General features: G+C 26.7%; 1 protein-coding gene across 9 annotated transcripts in view; it reads left to right on the top strand.

Annotated features, from left to right (window-relative positions):
- LOC111634121 overlaps positions 1-17,281 on the top strand; it is a 59,014-nt gene that overhangs the window by 32,693 nt on the left and 9,040 nt on the right. For 3 of the 9 annotated variants that reach the window (XM_023378814.1, XM_023378815.1, XM_023378812.1), the window contains exons 5-6: positions 3,657-3,782; positions 11,514-11,588. The exons of 1 other annotated variant lie outside the window; for it this stretch is intronic. In XM_023378814.1, the coding sequence (XP_023234582.1) occupies positions 3,657-3,782; positions 11,514-11,588 (201 nt within the window). The remainder of the gene's footprint in view (positions 1-3,656; positions 3,783-11,513; positions 11,589-17,281) is intronic. 5 more of the 9 variants (XM_023378820.1, XM_023378819.1, XM_023378817.1 and 2 more) reach the window with 2 other exon arrangements.

The following is a 17,281-nucleotide window of genomic DNA, read 5'->3' as shown; positions in this document are numbered from 1 at the left end:
AAAATACACAAAGATAATCTTATTTCAAAGAAATCAAAACTTAATAATTTTTTTTTATTTTTTAATTCTTATTTTTCTTTGTGAAATAAATTTTGAAGATAGAATAGATTAGCCTGAAAATACTTAAACTGATTTCTTTAAAATACGATTGTTTTTGCGTTATTTTTTTAATTGATTTGAAATAAGAAGTTAATCAAGAGTATTTAAATGAATTATTTTTAATAAATATATAGCAATTTTCTTAATATCAAATGATTAAAAATGTTGTATACTATAAAATTGATTTATTTTATTATTTTACTTATAAAAAAACTATAGCAATCTATAATAATTACTTGTCAGCCTACTAATACTTCAGTTAATTATTTTATAATATAGAACATCAAAAACTCAGGATTAAAAGATTTTATTAAGTTTTATCTAATATGTTGATTTCCTGCTATATACAATATCAGTTAACAAAATTAGGCAATTTATTGATTTATGATAGCAATTTTCTTTTTAATAGTTTTAGAAATACAGTTGACCCCCTATAACACTGTAGATACGTTCTGGTTTTTATGAATCCATTTTCTACAAGTCCAGCCAATCACAGCCCGGCACGTATGCAATTTACGGACTACGGCTGTTTGAAAGGTTTTCTTCCATAAAATTAATCAATTCTAGACTAATTTGACTCAACATTTTCAAAATATGTATAATTTTTTGGGAATAATCCATATAAACTATGCTATAAACAAAAAATTGTAGGATTACTTACCGAGTGTGCACCGTTCGACTACACCATTGCTTAAGCTTGTTTTCGTCGTGGAGCTTGTCATCGAATGGCGCTCGCGTGCTTCTGATAAATTACTTTTTTTGCGAAAAATTTGCTGAACTTCGGAGACATCATTAATATAAATATAATTTTTATGGACGTTAAATAATAAATGGTTTTTAGTAGGTCCGCTGCTCGTTTAAACTCAACGGTTTGTACAATATTCGCTATTGGTCTAGATTCGACCAATCCTGTCGCGACACGCGATGATGTTTACCATATTATACGAGTCTCTTTTAGCGTGTTTATACAAATACTGTCGCAATTTTTTCGCTGTGATATAGGAATCCGAACTATAGGAGTCCGTGTTATGTGGGGGTCGATTGTATATATTAGTTTATATTTCTAAAATTATTAAATTATACATCAAGTTTTTTAAATTAAGAGTCTCAAGATATATTTTTTTCTATTTCTAGACAATTATTTCAAAAAGCTAAATTGTACTTACAAATTTTTGTAGAAATAGAAAAAGATATAATTTAAAAACTATATTGGAATAATACAGTTTGTGATAAAGGAATTTCATTTTTTTGAAATAAGTCTTGTCAGATTCATAGGAATAATACTGTTCCAAACAGTATTTCTCAAAGCTTTGCAAACAGCAATATTTTCCTTTCATTTTAGGCACTATTATGGTATTTATTCCTGACAACCTCTCTTTTGTGTTTTATAACTAACTGAATACTGTAAATTACTTTTTATAAGAAAAAGTGATTAACAAAATAACAGAATAAATTATTGATAAAATTAAATCATATCAGCTAATACATTTAATAAGTTAACTCTGAATCATTCAAAGTTAGTCGTTTGAAGTATGAGATACCATTGTACATTTAAAATAAAATTATAGCAATTTATAATGATTTTGAATTGTGTTTTTAGCAGTTCTTTGATATTCCTGTTATAAGTTTTGAATCTTTTTGATACTTTGATAATGTATATTAGCATTGAAAATATTTAAAAAGAAAGATACTTTGATCTGATCTGTTGTCCTTATTTACACAAAGAGTACAAATTAAAACTATTGTTTTATCTAAATTTTCTTATTTTATAGTTACGTTAGTTTTTATCATTAATTTCTATCTATTGTGAATAATTGTGAAATTTATTAATTAATTGCTTTGTTTTTGTATTTATTTTTATTCTACCTTTGCATATCAACATATTATGCATATTAGCATTGTATAGTACATGAAAAATTGATGAGGACATCTCAAAAGAACTATTTTTTGAAATTTGAGAAAATCTCTTATTTTAATTTCAGTTAGTAAAATTTAAATTGAATATTTTAATTTGTGCTTATATTGTCTAATTGAATAGTGATTTTGAAAATATGCATTTTGATAATGATAACTTTTTTTATATTCAGTGAAACTTTAACAGGAAAAAGATGTTCATTATAATAAACAAAAATTGTTAGGTTTTTCTGGGCTAATCTTTTTGGTTTTTATTTATTTGATTTGTAATTTTGGATTTTCAGTATTTCTTTTGTGTCCATCTATCATTTCAAAAGGTATGAATATTTTTACATTAATTGATTGATGATAAGGAAATAAAGTAATTCATATAGTATTTTTTTTCTGTAATGATAGCATTTATATTTTTATAAAATCATTTACAGTGAAAATTTAAATTGTACTTTTAATAAGCATAATCTAATTTTTCTATTTGTCAAAATTTTTTAGTAAAGATAAATTTATTATTTATTTTAGAATTTTATGTATAAATTATAGAATATGCATTTACTATGGGGTATTTAATGATATGAAATTTTTAAAATAAAACAACTCCAATTCTTTAAATGTCAAAAATATGCTTTATTACAGCTTGTTCCAATAAAGCAAATTTTTGTCATTATTAAAGGAAAATTTTATTTTCATTTGGATTATAAACTGTTTCGGAATTAAAGAAAAGTCTGATAAAAAGGTTTTAAAATCCAAAACAGTTTTATTCCAAGAAAATATGAAGCTTTCATATGCAAAGTTTGATATGCATTTGATATCAATTGTGCAATAAATATGAAATTTGAGAGAAATTTTACATTGATTTAACATTGTTTAATTTTTTAATAGATTTTATAAAAATTAATGGATTATACATTTTATATGGAAGTTAATGATTTTAACATAAGATTTTTTATCGTGTTTTTTGATTGCTGCAAGAAAATTAGTCAGCTCTGCAAAATTTACTAATGCATTTCCTCATATGAAAAATTGTTATTTAAAAAAAATTTATTGATATTACTTATTTGAAAGTAAATAAAAGAAATTAAAAATTGTAATTATTCAAAGATTCTTGAATTAAAATAAATACAGGATATTTATTTATATGAATAGAAGTATCTTAAAAATAAATTTGAATCTTTGCTAAATTTCAAAAATTAATTTAAATCATTGTATTAAAATTATAAAACATTTTAATTTATAACAAAATTTAAAAAAAAGGAAACTGTGTAATATCATAAGTAGCTCTACTTTTACAATCTATATTTTTGCAGCAATCATTAACTTGAAATCTGTTTATCACTTTAAATTTAAGTGAAATTCATATGAATTATTTTAAATTTATTTTCCGTTAAGTCTGTAGATTTAAATTTTTTTTTTGTTTTTAATTCCAAATAAAATTAACAAACACAGTTTCAATAATATGAAATATAATTTGTGAATGTGATCCAAAAAGCAGGAAATAAACTATAAAATATGAATTATAATCATAATCATAGATTATGAAAATTGATAGTTATTTAGTATCCTTTTTTCACATATATATTAATTATAGTTTGTCTTGATACTTTTGATCACAATCATCTTTACAACTAAAATTTGCAATGAAAATATAGATGATGGTGCTGCTAACTTTGATCTAACAGAAAACAGAGTATTCTACCTTCCTTCATCTGACAACACTTCTAGATCATCTCAGAAACATGCTGTAAATGGGAATTGGGCAGCCAAGGATTCAGAAAGTGAGTGTGATTTTAGAGACTAATGATCTCTAGCTATTTCTAATTAAATATTAACTAACTAAGAATTCAGATTAAGAATAAAATTAACTAACACCACAGTGCAATGGTTGAATATAAGAATTTTTTGAAAACACTATTATTGAATATTTTTTAAAATCAAATACAGATATTCTGAAATAATTACTATTTCTATCATTAAATTTCAAATATAGATGGAAATAGTAAACAGGAAAGAGTAAAAATATGATACAACTGTTTATCACAGTTTTTTTATAGATTTTGTGGCTGAGAGAAGACTTTGAATTCTCTTTTATGGTATTTGAAGCTTTGAAAATGCCCTCTTCTGAAAAGAAAAACCAGTGCAGAAGAAATTATAGAATTTTTATGTAAATAAAATATGTTTCAACTTTACATATAGTAAATAATTTTTTGTAAAATTTTGATTTACAGGGGAAAAATAAATTCATATATAATAAATGAGTTGGAGAAATGTAATATTTCTTTAAATGAAAATAAAAGAACTTTTATTGAAAAATTTTTGATATTTTTCACAATTGTGATAACTCTGTATTCATATTGTTATTAGATGTATAAAATAAAAGTTACTTATTCAGGTATTTTGGGTCATGATGATGAGAACTTCTAATAAAAGTTCTTTAGTGTATTAAAAGTACATTTATCCATATCATTTAATATATAATTCTAACACATTTGCCATTTATTGAAATTTAAGCTACTTTACTTTATAATTAATATAAGGTATTTTTTATTTTATAAATTGAAAAATTTTTATTGTCAAATGTGTGATTCAGTTTTATATATTGATATCAATATATAAAATGTGTGATTCAGTTTTATATATTGATATCAATATATATTGATATCAATATATAAAACTGAGTCATATATATAAAATTCAATAGTAGAAGTTTACTATTGAATTTGAATGTTGCAAGTTTATATTATTAAAAAATAATCTATGGACATTCGATGTTAGCATTGAGGTTCTATAAGAATTTGTATTTTTTTTTCATAAATTTTTAATATATTATTAATAACAAGAAAAATTTTTATTTTTCAGAACTGAAAGAAAAAATTTTTTTCTTTAATTCAATTATCATCTGTAATGAATTCTAAAAAGTTATTTTTAAATTGTCTGGTTATAATCATTCTGTGAATATTTTAAAAATCTTTACTAAGTTTAATATATATATTATAGAAGAGCAGGATTTTCTATAATATTTTTCTGAATGTGGAATGAATTTCATTTCTGGATGTGAGATCTTTCAATTGTTGAATGTTGTATAAAATTATCTTGCTGATGCCTACTAAAAACTAATTTTTATATTTAAATTTATTCTTGATATATTTTTTTTTCTTTTAATTTTTTCCAGATTTACATTTTCAGAAGAAAGTATATAAATTGAAAATATTTGTAATTTAATACATAACTAGAAATATAAAATGCAATTTTTCAACTCTCATTTTATGAAAATTTTAATTTTCATAAAATGAGAAGTTATTTAGAATACTTTTATCATTTCAAATTGTTTGTTTGTGATAGATATAAAACAGTTTGCAATAAATAAAAATATGATATAATTCCATACGTATATTAAATTACAGTTTAGAAAAACCTTCTGTAAGACATATCTTAAATTTTTATAAATTTAAACATTTTATATATATATTTACTAATTTAATTTTGGAATTGAATGTTTCAACTTAAAACCATTGTAAATTGATATTATTCTTATAATATAAATTTTGAAATTTAAATTACATAAAAGTATAAAGAAATTTTTTTTCTACAGTTAAGGACCTGAAATCTGACATCCAATAGTCCATGGATTCCATAAATTGAGAATATTTTTTTATTCAATTTAATATGAAATTTTATATTGAAATGAGTTATTAAATGAGATAAAATTATGAAATAACATAATTTTAATTTTCAATAAAAATTAGAAGTTTTTCATTATTTGTAATTTCCCTTGTGATTGGGGATTTCAGCTCCCTCACTGTATAATTGCTTAGATAATAAATTAAACTTTTTAAATTATTATTTTACAATATAAATTGAAAAACATTAAAATTATAAAAGAAATCATTTTCTATTAAAATCTTCTGTAATTTTAGTAGGAAGAAAGTAAATAATTATTAAAGAAGTTACTTTTCTGCAATAATAATTAAACTTCATTATCAAAATGAGAATTTCAGTTATATTAAATAAAGTGAAATATTTCATTTATAATATGTATGTTGTAAAAGTAGGTAATGCTGTGAATGTTACAAACTGGTGTTTCTAAGATGATTTTATGATATAATCCTTGCTACCATGCATGTTAGATCAGCAGGATTTTGTTTTGGGATAAAACATGAGATTTAGATCAATTAACAACCAATTGTTTCTCTAAAATCATGTTCCTTGTTTACAGTTCATTTTCATACTACATTCATTAATTTTCATGGAAATGTTAAATTACACAACTGGCAAATAAAATTCCAATTGTACTAAAAAAAAATCTGAATTCTTCCAAGTACTAAAGGATTGTCTCATCCTGCTTAGACTGTAATTAGTTCACTATAATGTCTGTTAAAGTAAATAAATTTATTTTAATAGAGATATTATATGTATATTGAATTTAATCTTTAAATTTATTTTAAAACCTTTCTTTATAAAATATCTTTGCTTTAAAAAATTTTTATTTGAAAAAAGAATAAAGCAAATCTCTAGGGGGTAATTCCAGTCTTGGCTTTGTCTTATGGGTGCCCTTTCACGATGATGTATCTTAGAAAGTTGTTCTTGCATATTTTATTATTAGAACCAGAAGACATGAAAACATGATCATTGCAGAGATTGAAGCTTAGTATATTGTAATGGCATTTGGAATTGCATACAGCATCACTATTACTGCAGCTAAGGTTGTTTGTTACACATTTTCTTGTATAAAATTACTTTTCATTTGCTTGTCCTCCCCTATTTGATTATCAGAAAACAATCTGACACAACAAAATTTCTTAATAAAAATCACTAATATTTCACTAAAAAACTACTTAACATCACAAATTTTAAACAGTTTTTCTTTGTAAACATCTAATGTGTTGTGGCTGTACTATTATGTAAATGTGCCTTGTTTGTTTCCAACTTGATAAATCATTAAAGTCAAACCATTGCCAGATCAGGTTGGGCTATATTACTGCTGATATTAATAATTAAATGCTAAGTAATTTGACCTAAAGGTAGACATTAGACACCATTTCTTATTAAATTTAATAATTATAATTAAATTAATATTTATTTATTAATTAATTTAGATGATTCTGGAAGAAAAGAATTGGCCTGGAGTGGGACTGCAATTACCACTTTTCTTCCATAACTTTCTAAATTAATTAATAAATATTAATATGATCAAAAGTTTTAATAGGAAATTAAATATATATGTTTCTGAAATACAAAATCCATAATTTCTATTATCAGTTTTCATGAAACAACATAGCTCATTTGTGTTAAAAACATCAGTACAAGGTTTCTCTAACAGATTAATTGGATTTCAATCATTTATTTAATGTTTTGACTATGTTGTTGTTAGTTTATAAACAGGAAATTTTTGTAATTCTAACTGATCTGAAAAATCTCCTAGGAATAAATGAAAATTTGTAATAAATTTAATTGCAGTTCCATTTAGAAAAAATATATTTATAGATTATCAGAAATAGATGTGTTAATTGAATAACCTCACTGAAGACGTAATTATGATATACCTTAATAAAACTCTTAGTATGGCAAGAAGATATATATTTAATTTTAATAAACTAAGTATAATGAACAATAAGGAAAATTAAATATTCTTTCCTAAAATATAAAAACTAGATTTTTATTAAAATTTAATGTTTGGTGTATCTTCCATATCATACATTAAAAATACAATTCTATAAATGAAGAACTATAAAATATTATTTTTTATTTAATTTCATAATTTATATCTACAAGACTGAGTAGGATTCATCAAATATGAACTTAAAATGCATTTCAGCAATATAAATGTATAAAAAGCTTTCTTCATGAATGTTAAGTCTAGTGGAAGTTTCCAGTATGGATGGGTTTTAGTCCTACATTCAGATTTAAATCTCAGACTTTCTATATAAATATTTTATGTAGAGTAAAATATCTATCAATCAATCAATCAATCAACATTTATTGTCTATTGGGAATTACTTCCCTATTACAAGGGGTTGTAGAAACATGTATCCATATTTATTTTTAATAAAACTATACATTTTCTTTAATTTTTTAGTTTGCATTTATTTCTCGCGTACATATGCACATATTCTTTAATTTAATTTGTTTTGTTATTATAAGTTTCTACTATTTTACAAAAATAATTATAAATATTATATAATTCTTTTTTACTCATATTATTAAATTTTTTTAACAATTCTATTAGCGAGTTGCAATTATAAGAGCTGTTTATATTATAATGTGCACGAATTTCCTTTAACTTTGGACACGTTAATATTAAATGATAAGGTGTTAAAACGTCGACGTTACATAGAAAACATTTAGTTAATAAACTTATATAAGTATTATTGACATTATGTAGAGTAAAATATCTAAATTCCAAATCTGAAGGGACTAAAAAGTGGCTAGAGTGAGTTATGAAGCATTCTATATACTGAGGTATATGATAAATAAAGTTTAATTCAGATACAAGCAGTAGAATAAGAGATTCAATTCTATAGTATATTTAAGTCCACAATATTTATTTGAATCATTATTAGAACAATATACGAGACTATAATAATCATTTATATCTTAAATTCATGATTCTTATTTATCATAAAATTATCTCTGTGCTCATTGAATTTATTCAAAAATTAAATTTTGCATAATATACTATGTCAAATATTCTCACCATCTGGTGAGTTTTTCACAAAAATGGCAACCTGTTCACAAACAAAGGATGTAATAAAATGGTTTTAACACAGTTGGATAAAGAAGCCAATAACAAAGTTCATTTCCAACTGAAGAGAGGGGAAAAATCCAATATGTACATATTGGAGTTTAAAGTTACTAAAAAATAAAGAAAAAAAAGCCAAGATTTCTAAGAAAATGTGGTGTGATAATTACAAAAATAACAGTCAAAAATACATAGGTATATAAGAATAAAATAGTTTATTTCATTTGAAATGAATTATCTGATGACTTACACAGCTGTATTAAAGATATTTTATCAGGCAGTGCACTGAAAAGTTCTGTGGAATGTAATAGATAAGTCTTCACCTGCTGAAACTGTCTAGTTCAACTTAGACAACATTGAGATTTGTGAAATTTTGTTTGATTTTAGGTATAGAAAAATAAGTCACTTTATAAATTGTATTTGCTGGGATCAATAATCTAGTTTGATTCTTTAGGAGGTATTTAAGATTAGAGGTTTTACTGTAAAATGTGTGTATATTGTAAAAATGAATTTTTAAAAAGCTTTGTATGTTCTAAATTTTTCCTGAATAGATCAATTGGATTCCAATTAAGTATTTTAATAGAGAGGTTGCGGCCGACGTTTTCACCATGAAAACATGTACATCAGATGTTCAGCACCGCCTTCCTGTGAGCTTAGAAGTTTGACAATGGCATTTGGAACATCAGTAGAATCATGCTCGACGTTCTAAACGCCATTGTCAAACTTCTAGGCTTACAGGAAGGTGGTGCTGAACATCCAACGTACACGTTTTCGCGATGAAAACGTTGGCCGCAACCTCTCTCATTAGTTTAAATTTGGTTGTACTAAAACTGTGTTTATAAAGCAACCATTCTTGCAGTTCCAATTAATCTGAAGTTAATTGTACAATAAACAAAATCATATCGAAACTTTCTGAGGAAATTCATAGCTATGCTATTGTTACAATTATGGCAATTTGAAAAGCATTGAATACTTTCTTGTTGCACAGTTTATTATTGAAATAACTTAGAAATTTGAAATAATGATCCATTTTATTCCAGGCATACACAAATTGCCATTATTGTAATAATATAAAGAATATTTACTTTTTTAGTCTAGACTATTACATGTCAGACTTTTATTGCAGATGAAAAACTACTATTTCTAAATATTTGATATCTAGATTATAGATGCTAAATAGTTAGGGAATGTTTTATTATGCTCTGCAACTTCCACTTTTTTACTGCTATTGGAAAACATATTTATGACATCATATCATTATCATCGAACAGACTTTTCTTATTGCTGGTAGGAGACAAATTTTTAGCATCATGTTTGTATTTGAAATACCAAGGAAAAAATTAATGACTCATATAAAAGATGTCCCATCAAGACCGCCTAGACTCTGCAATCTAAAAAGGGGAGAAAGAAGGCTTTATATTGTTTCTTATGGAAAAATCTGTTTCGGTTGTAGGACAAATCAGTTTTCAAATAACTTTTAGGAATGAATGAAGTTCGAAAACTGAGGTTTTACTGTATAAATATTTGCCTTTTTTAATTAGTAAAAGAAACATAACAGATGTGTGTTGAGACAAGCATGAAGACACAATTAATATTGTAGCAAAGTCATAATGCACTTTGCAAAAATTGTTTGTTTTAAACTTCAACATTCATGCCCTTTACCTTTTTTTTTTTTTTTTCATCTTTTCTACTACCTTCTTAAAACATGGAAAAAGTGGATCTGATAAAGCCAGTAGATTGTTATTTTCAGCATTTAGTGGCATTCTCAAATAGTTACTGGATCTAGTAGAGAATTATCAAGCACATTGATGAAAAAGGTAGTTGTTGTTAAGTATTATCATCTTAGATTTAGGAAAAATGAGACTATGACATCATTGCATACTGTTTCATAATTTTGAGTGATGACATAGAATGCTAGAGATTTCCATTTTAAGCTGCTATATATAACAAGGGTGGCCAAACCTTGTCATGATAGGAGCCAAACACTGCCTATTGTAAATAAACAAGAGCTGCATTTTCTATTGGAATGACGATTGGAAGACTGCATCATCTATTTAAAATATTTTAACTATATATAATATAGTTATCACTGTTCTACAGTAAATATCACTCTTTCTTTACTGGTATTTTATGACTGACTGACTGACTAGGCAAACAATTGTTTAACTCCTTTGACTTTTTGAATGTGCCCTAAGCTTTCAGTTGCCTGTTCAAAGTGAAGTTGTGAGTTACACTTATGATCTCTGTATATTTCACTACATAATAGCCAGAAAACTTACAAAGAATATTATATACCATATGTATAAATAGTAACGTAATTTCTTTTTATAAACTTGGTACAAAGTATATGGGAGCTGCAATAAGGGTGTAGAAGAGTCACAGTTTGGCTACCATTGATATATATAATAGAATGACATTATTTTATATCAATAGTTATAATTAGCAATACAAAAAAAATACAGATTTGTTGGAAAATTTGTAAATTATAAGTAATATTTAGGGTTTGGAACATTTATAGATTTTAGTGAAAGTATCAGTATATGACTTTTCTTTATAGAACTGTACTTCACAGTTTTGGAATTATTATATTAAGGTATAATTTTCCATATTAAATAAAGTCCAAACAATTGCTCAAGACAAAAATATAAAATTATTCAGTTGATTATCTCTAGTTCATTCTTCTTTAGATGTCAATAAGCATTAAAAAATTGTTTAAATTTAATATAAATGGAAATGATCATTATATCATACACAAAATGCTCTTTTATAGGTTACCAATCCATTCAAAATAGAGCTGTAAATGTAGTATTTAAGCTTCAGTCACCACCAGCTGGTCAAGGCAATAGTAAGTTTTTATCATTATTATTAAATTATAAAATTTCAAAAATAAAAAATATTTTTAAAAATGTTATACAACTACTTTTCATAAGTTTGTTGTGTTGTGAAAAAATTCATTTTATTACATCTTAATGATCAAATTTGAAAATTAATAATAAATTATGAACGCATTTCAATTTAAAATATGAAAGAGCAATATTAAACAATATATTGGGTTGTTTGGAAAGTAATTTCATTTTTTTACTACCAGAGGGATTGGTTGTATTTTTACTCGCCAACTTCATTTTAAACCATATTGTCATTATATATTTTGACAGATGACATTTTAAGGCTTATTTGTAAAAAATTTTGTTTGATTTTGTGCAGTTGTTTCCCCCCAAAATATGGAAAATTTTTGGCATATTTTACTTTTTCATTACCCAAAAGGTAAAAATGCTATTCAAGCAAGAAAAAATTGTGTGACATGTATGGAGATGTGTTCACAGAATGACAGTGCCAAAAAAATGCTTTGAAGATCCACCATGTTATGGAGGGCCAGTTGATGCTTATGAAGTCTAAATCAAGGTTATTGATTGAAGCAAACCACCAAATAACAACATGAGAAAATTGCTGAGATTAAATTTGTTGAATTCAACCATTTATAATCACTTGAAACAACTTGGCTTTGTTTCAGCGCTATATATATGGGTTTCACATGTTCTTAAAGAAAGAGATTTCCTTTGTCGCATTGATATCTATGATTTTCTTCTCAAACATCAAGAAAATGACCTATTTTTGAAGCAAATCATAACTGGTGACAAAAAAGGGATTGTTTATAACAATGTCAAACACAAGCAATCATGGAGTAGAAGAAATGAGCTGGCTCAAAGCACTTTGAAAGCTGATATTCATAAAAAAAAAGTGATACTTTCTGTTTGGTAGGATTTTAAGGGAATTTTTTTTAGCTTCTACCAGACAATTCCACAATTGATTTGGAAGTGTACTGCCATCAACTGGACAAATTAAGTGATACATCAAACAGAAAAGGCCAGAATTGATCAAAAGAAAAGATGAAATGTTTCACCATGATAATGCCAGACCTCACACAAGTTTGGTAACTTGTCAGAAACTGTTACAGCTTGGATGGGATGTGCTACCACACCCACCATATTTGCCAGATATGGTACTCTCAGATTATTACTTGTTCCGGTCTTTGCAACATTTTTTTAAATAGTAAAATAGTTACTTCAAATGAGGATGTCAAAAATCATTTGGATCAGTTTTTTGAAACAAAGATCAAAACTTTTATGAACGTGAAATCATGCTACTACTACCACAAAGATGGCAACAGGTATTGGACCAAAATGGTCAATATATAATTCAATAAAATATTTATGTATTATAAGAAAATTGTTTTTCCCCCTGTGGAAAAAAAAGGAAATTCTTTCCAAACAATCAATAATAAAGACCTTAATAATTTAACAAAATAATTAATATTTATTCAATTGTAACACATTAACTTATTTGAAAAGTTTGGAAAGTACAAAATCCATTTCAAACGTTTGGAATGGTTTTATAAATATACAATAATTATGTCAATTATCAAAATATTATTAAAATAGCTTGTTGGATGTCATCTGGCTCGAATAACTGCTTGCTATTGATTAGGTAAAGTTTGGCACATTCATCTGAGGTGATTTCACTCCACTCTGTATTAAAGCAATTAATCTAAATGCATTGTTTGGTTTTACCTTCTCTAATTGTGTCTTCATTTTCCAAATGTTCTCTATTGGCAATAAATTGGGTGGATTTGGAGGCCACTGTAGAAGAATTTTCCTCTGCTTCAACCATTTTAGTACAAGCTTAGCCATATGTGCAGTGTATTATTCTGCTGATAAATTTGTTTATCATCAGGATATAACTATTCAATACTTGGAATTTCAAAAAGTCTCCATCATATCAATATAGACATTGGCAGTAACAGTGTTTTTCAGAATAGAAAACTCACCAACTCCATTGGTGATATGCACTCCCAGACCATGACCTTGATGGAAATTTCACTGATTTTCTAACACATTCAAGTTTAAACCTCTGTGGCAATAAATATGCTCTTTTGTCATTCCAGATCACAGATTTCCAGTCATCTGTTGACCACTGCAAATGTTCTTTTGTCCACTACTCACAACATTTTTTTTTTTGTTCAGAAGTGGCTTTTGTTTAGGAACTTATGACCTGTAGTCTAATTCTGCCAGTCTTCATCATTTGGTTGTAATAAATACATTTTTAGCAATGTTGCTAGACCATTTTCAAGCTAAACTTGATGTTGAGAGAAATTTTTTGCTATGCAAAATTCACTTAACTAAAACAATATCATTTTTTTGGATCAACCAGAATATTTTCTGGGTTTTAATGGTTTCTCTATCCTCCTCTCTAATTTGTTTTAAGCATTTACTTATTACATATTCTGATCATCATAAAATCTTTCAATTTCCTTTTGTGTGATTGCTTCTTTCTAAAGTGTGTCAATATGAACCTTTTTTGCATGAGTTAATTGCCTTCCAGATCCCATTTTCATATACAGAAATGATAACAAATGCTTTAAAGTCAAATGCCATATGCTCTAGAACAGCAGTCTGCAACTTTTCTGACCTCATGGACGACTAAGCTCACAATTTTGAATCCAGCAGACCACTATCATGAATTTTTTAAACAATACAAAATCTGTAGAATAATGATCATAAAAGTTCAATTTTACTATATTAATATGAAACTTGCTTGTTTAATTATAATGTGAGAATATGGGGTTCAAGATTAGATTTGGAAACCCTTTAATCATCATAACTGTTAGTTCTGGTCACTGGATGGCATTTTAGGAGGGCTTTAAATGCAAGTGGGGAGGGTCACGGGTAAGTTGATAGGGTATCCATTCAAATAAAAGACCAGACAGGTTAACAAATAACTAACAAAAGTTTAATGAATAAAATAAAAACATATATAAAAGAACAATCTATTGTTAAATCAATGCCTAACTATGTACACCTCTAAACATGGAGAGAGTTTACAAAGGTTCTAATTATAATACCTCTGGTTACTCGATGTCTTCTGGTTGCATGGAGTTACTTTCAGAGAGGATTGCGATGCTATATTGGAGAGAGTTTGTTAGCTTCTATGCCAGGGTCCACCTTCTATATGGCAGAGTCGTTCCTGGGTCAGCTGTCTCCTTTATGGCAGTTGCTTATTATTCCGTCTATTATGGCAGGTTTTTACTAACAGTGACTGCCTTGAGAATACACTTTCTCTACCTTTTTATTCTAAATTCCTCTCCAATCAAGTTTTAGTATTTGTAACATCTGATGGGATATATTTCTGACACAAATGGACAGATGTTCGTCAGAGATATGTGATAATATCTCTCCCAAGAGAAGTTCTAGTTCCCTTTTTCATGAAAAGTGACAAAATGTGTCATTTTTGCCATTAAAATGTTACTTTAAATTGTTAATTAATTGAATAAAATTTTTAAGTGATTGTATAAAATTACTTTTTACTCCTGAATTTCACAATAATAAATTAATGGAAGCCTAAAGTTCATTGCTGCTTGTTTGAAATAAGTTTATGGATTCTTAGCACTTTTCCACGAAGAATGACAATTGCACTCACAATATTCTTAATTGTTTATTTATTGATAACAGTCATTTTGGTTTTAGATTCAAATAAAAAAAAACCCCAATGAGTGAGAAAAAGCAACTAAGCATTTTGCTTTTCTTTTGTAATACTTTGCATAACCTTCAGTTGATCAATGTCCAAATTTTTCCACGGACCACTGGTTGCCGACCACTGCTCTAGAACATTCTACTAATTCAAATGTATCCTGTTGTATACATTTTAATGCAAATTTTAAACTCTTGAAGTGGATTTTGTAACTTTCAAAACAAATGTGTTATAATTGAATAAATACTAATTATTTTACGTTAAATTATTAAGGTATTGATCAGGGCTGAGGAGTCGGAGTTGTGGAGTTTTGGTGTTTTAGCTGGAGTCGGAGTCATCAAAAAATCCGCCGACTCTGACTCCTTTTTATTTACCAACTTGTTATGTATATAAAACGGAAAAGTATTGGAATTGTGTCAAATTTGACCCTCTAAGTCTTTTTTGCATATCTACACATTTAGAAACCTCCCGAACCCCCAAAAAAGTCAATAAAAGGGGAAAAATTAGCACGTGCGTGTGTGTTAGCGTCTAATTTGTTTAATTTCTTTACTTTCTGTTCTGAGTTATTAAACAATATTTCAGAATGGGTAAAGTTTAAGAAACGAAATGTGTCACTGTAGCTTGCGTATAAAGGGGCATTAATACTATTAAATTTTGATTCTTAATTAAAGGTCGACAGGGTGAAGACATAAAAGGAGTCATGTGTCATATATCTTAATGAATATTTTACACATTATTAGCATTCAAAATTAAAAAAAAATAAATAAATAAATAAATAAAACTCATCTCTACTTTCAAAGTAAGCTTTTTTGTCATTTTATAATAGTACAGTAAAAGCCCATTAAGATGTTCTCGCCTAAGATGTTAGAATGTATATGGGGACATGATTTAGTTCAACCACTTTGATGCTTAATAAATAACTTCTGTGTTAAACCATCTGACTGATTCTGACCACTCTGACCACAGAAATTATTAGGCTTTAACAGGGTGAACAAAATCATTCCCCCACACAGTCTAACATTCACACATATAGAAAAAAACTCGAATCTTTTGCGTATCTCGAAATTTCAAGGTGTCCTGAGTCCAAAAATGTAAAAATTTGGGAGGGGACATTTTTCGATGAGTGCTACACTTTCCCTCTGTTATATATAACAGCCAGAAAAGTAAAAATTATCAAATACGATATTTATATATTGACTGTGTCATTACTTAGAGGAGTCTTTTAACTTTGGAATAAAAGGTTTCTACGTTCTATCTTTATTAGAACTGTATTTATTGAATCTTTTATTCTGAGGTCACGTGATGACATCAGAATTTCCAGGTCTCTTTCACTAACAAGTCTGCCCCTGGTCGGAGTCGTAGTTGGAGTCGGTAGATTTTTACACGACTCCACAGCCCTGGTATTGATTTTCATTATATTACTTAATATTGCTCTTTCAAATTTTAAAAAGAAATGTATTCATAATTTGTTATTAATTTTCAAATGTGTTCATTGAAATGTAATTACATGACAAACTTATGAAGAGTAGTTGTATATAAATTTCAGTTTAAAAAATGATTAAGAATTAATGCTACCTACATATAAATACAAGGTGTTTGAAAAGTCTCTTCTCAGTGAGTATTGTAGGTTATATTGGAAAAAAAAGGCACTATGCATATGCAAACAATACATTAAACTGCCTGTAAGCAGTTGTAGAAAAATGAAGTAAACATAATGCTGTGGTGGTATACAAATATTGCTCAAAACTAATCAATGAGTGAAAGAGGACAACTGCAACCTACAGTATTGATGGTGGAGAGATTTTTGAAGACCCTGTATTGTTAAAGACCCTTATATAATTTGTTAATAGTAACTAAATCACATCTACATCTACACACTAATATACTGTATGTTAATGCTAACTTTATTCAAGTCTTTTGGTTTAAGCAAGTAACAGTATATTAATTTTCAATTTTGTGTAAAGTTCATTTTATCCCAGACACAATCAGATAAAGCTGACATTGTCCAAAAAC

This window comes from Centruroides sculpturatus, unplaced genomic scaffold (genome assembly GCF_000671375.1).
Source record: "Centruroides sculpturatus isolate CEXI.00-Female unplaced genomic scaffold, Cexi_2.0 scaffold944, whole genome shotgun sequence".
NCBI classification, from domain to species: Eukaryota; Metazoa; Arthropoda; class Arachnida; order Scorpiones; family Buthidae; genus Centruroides; species Centruroides sculpturatus.
Note: the sequence above shows the minus strand (reverse complement) of the source record. Positions and strands in the feature narration are given on the sequence as shown.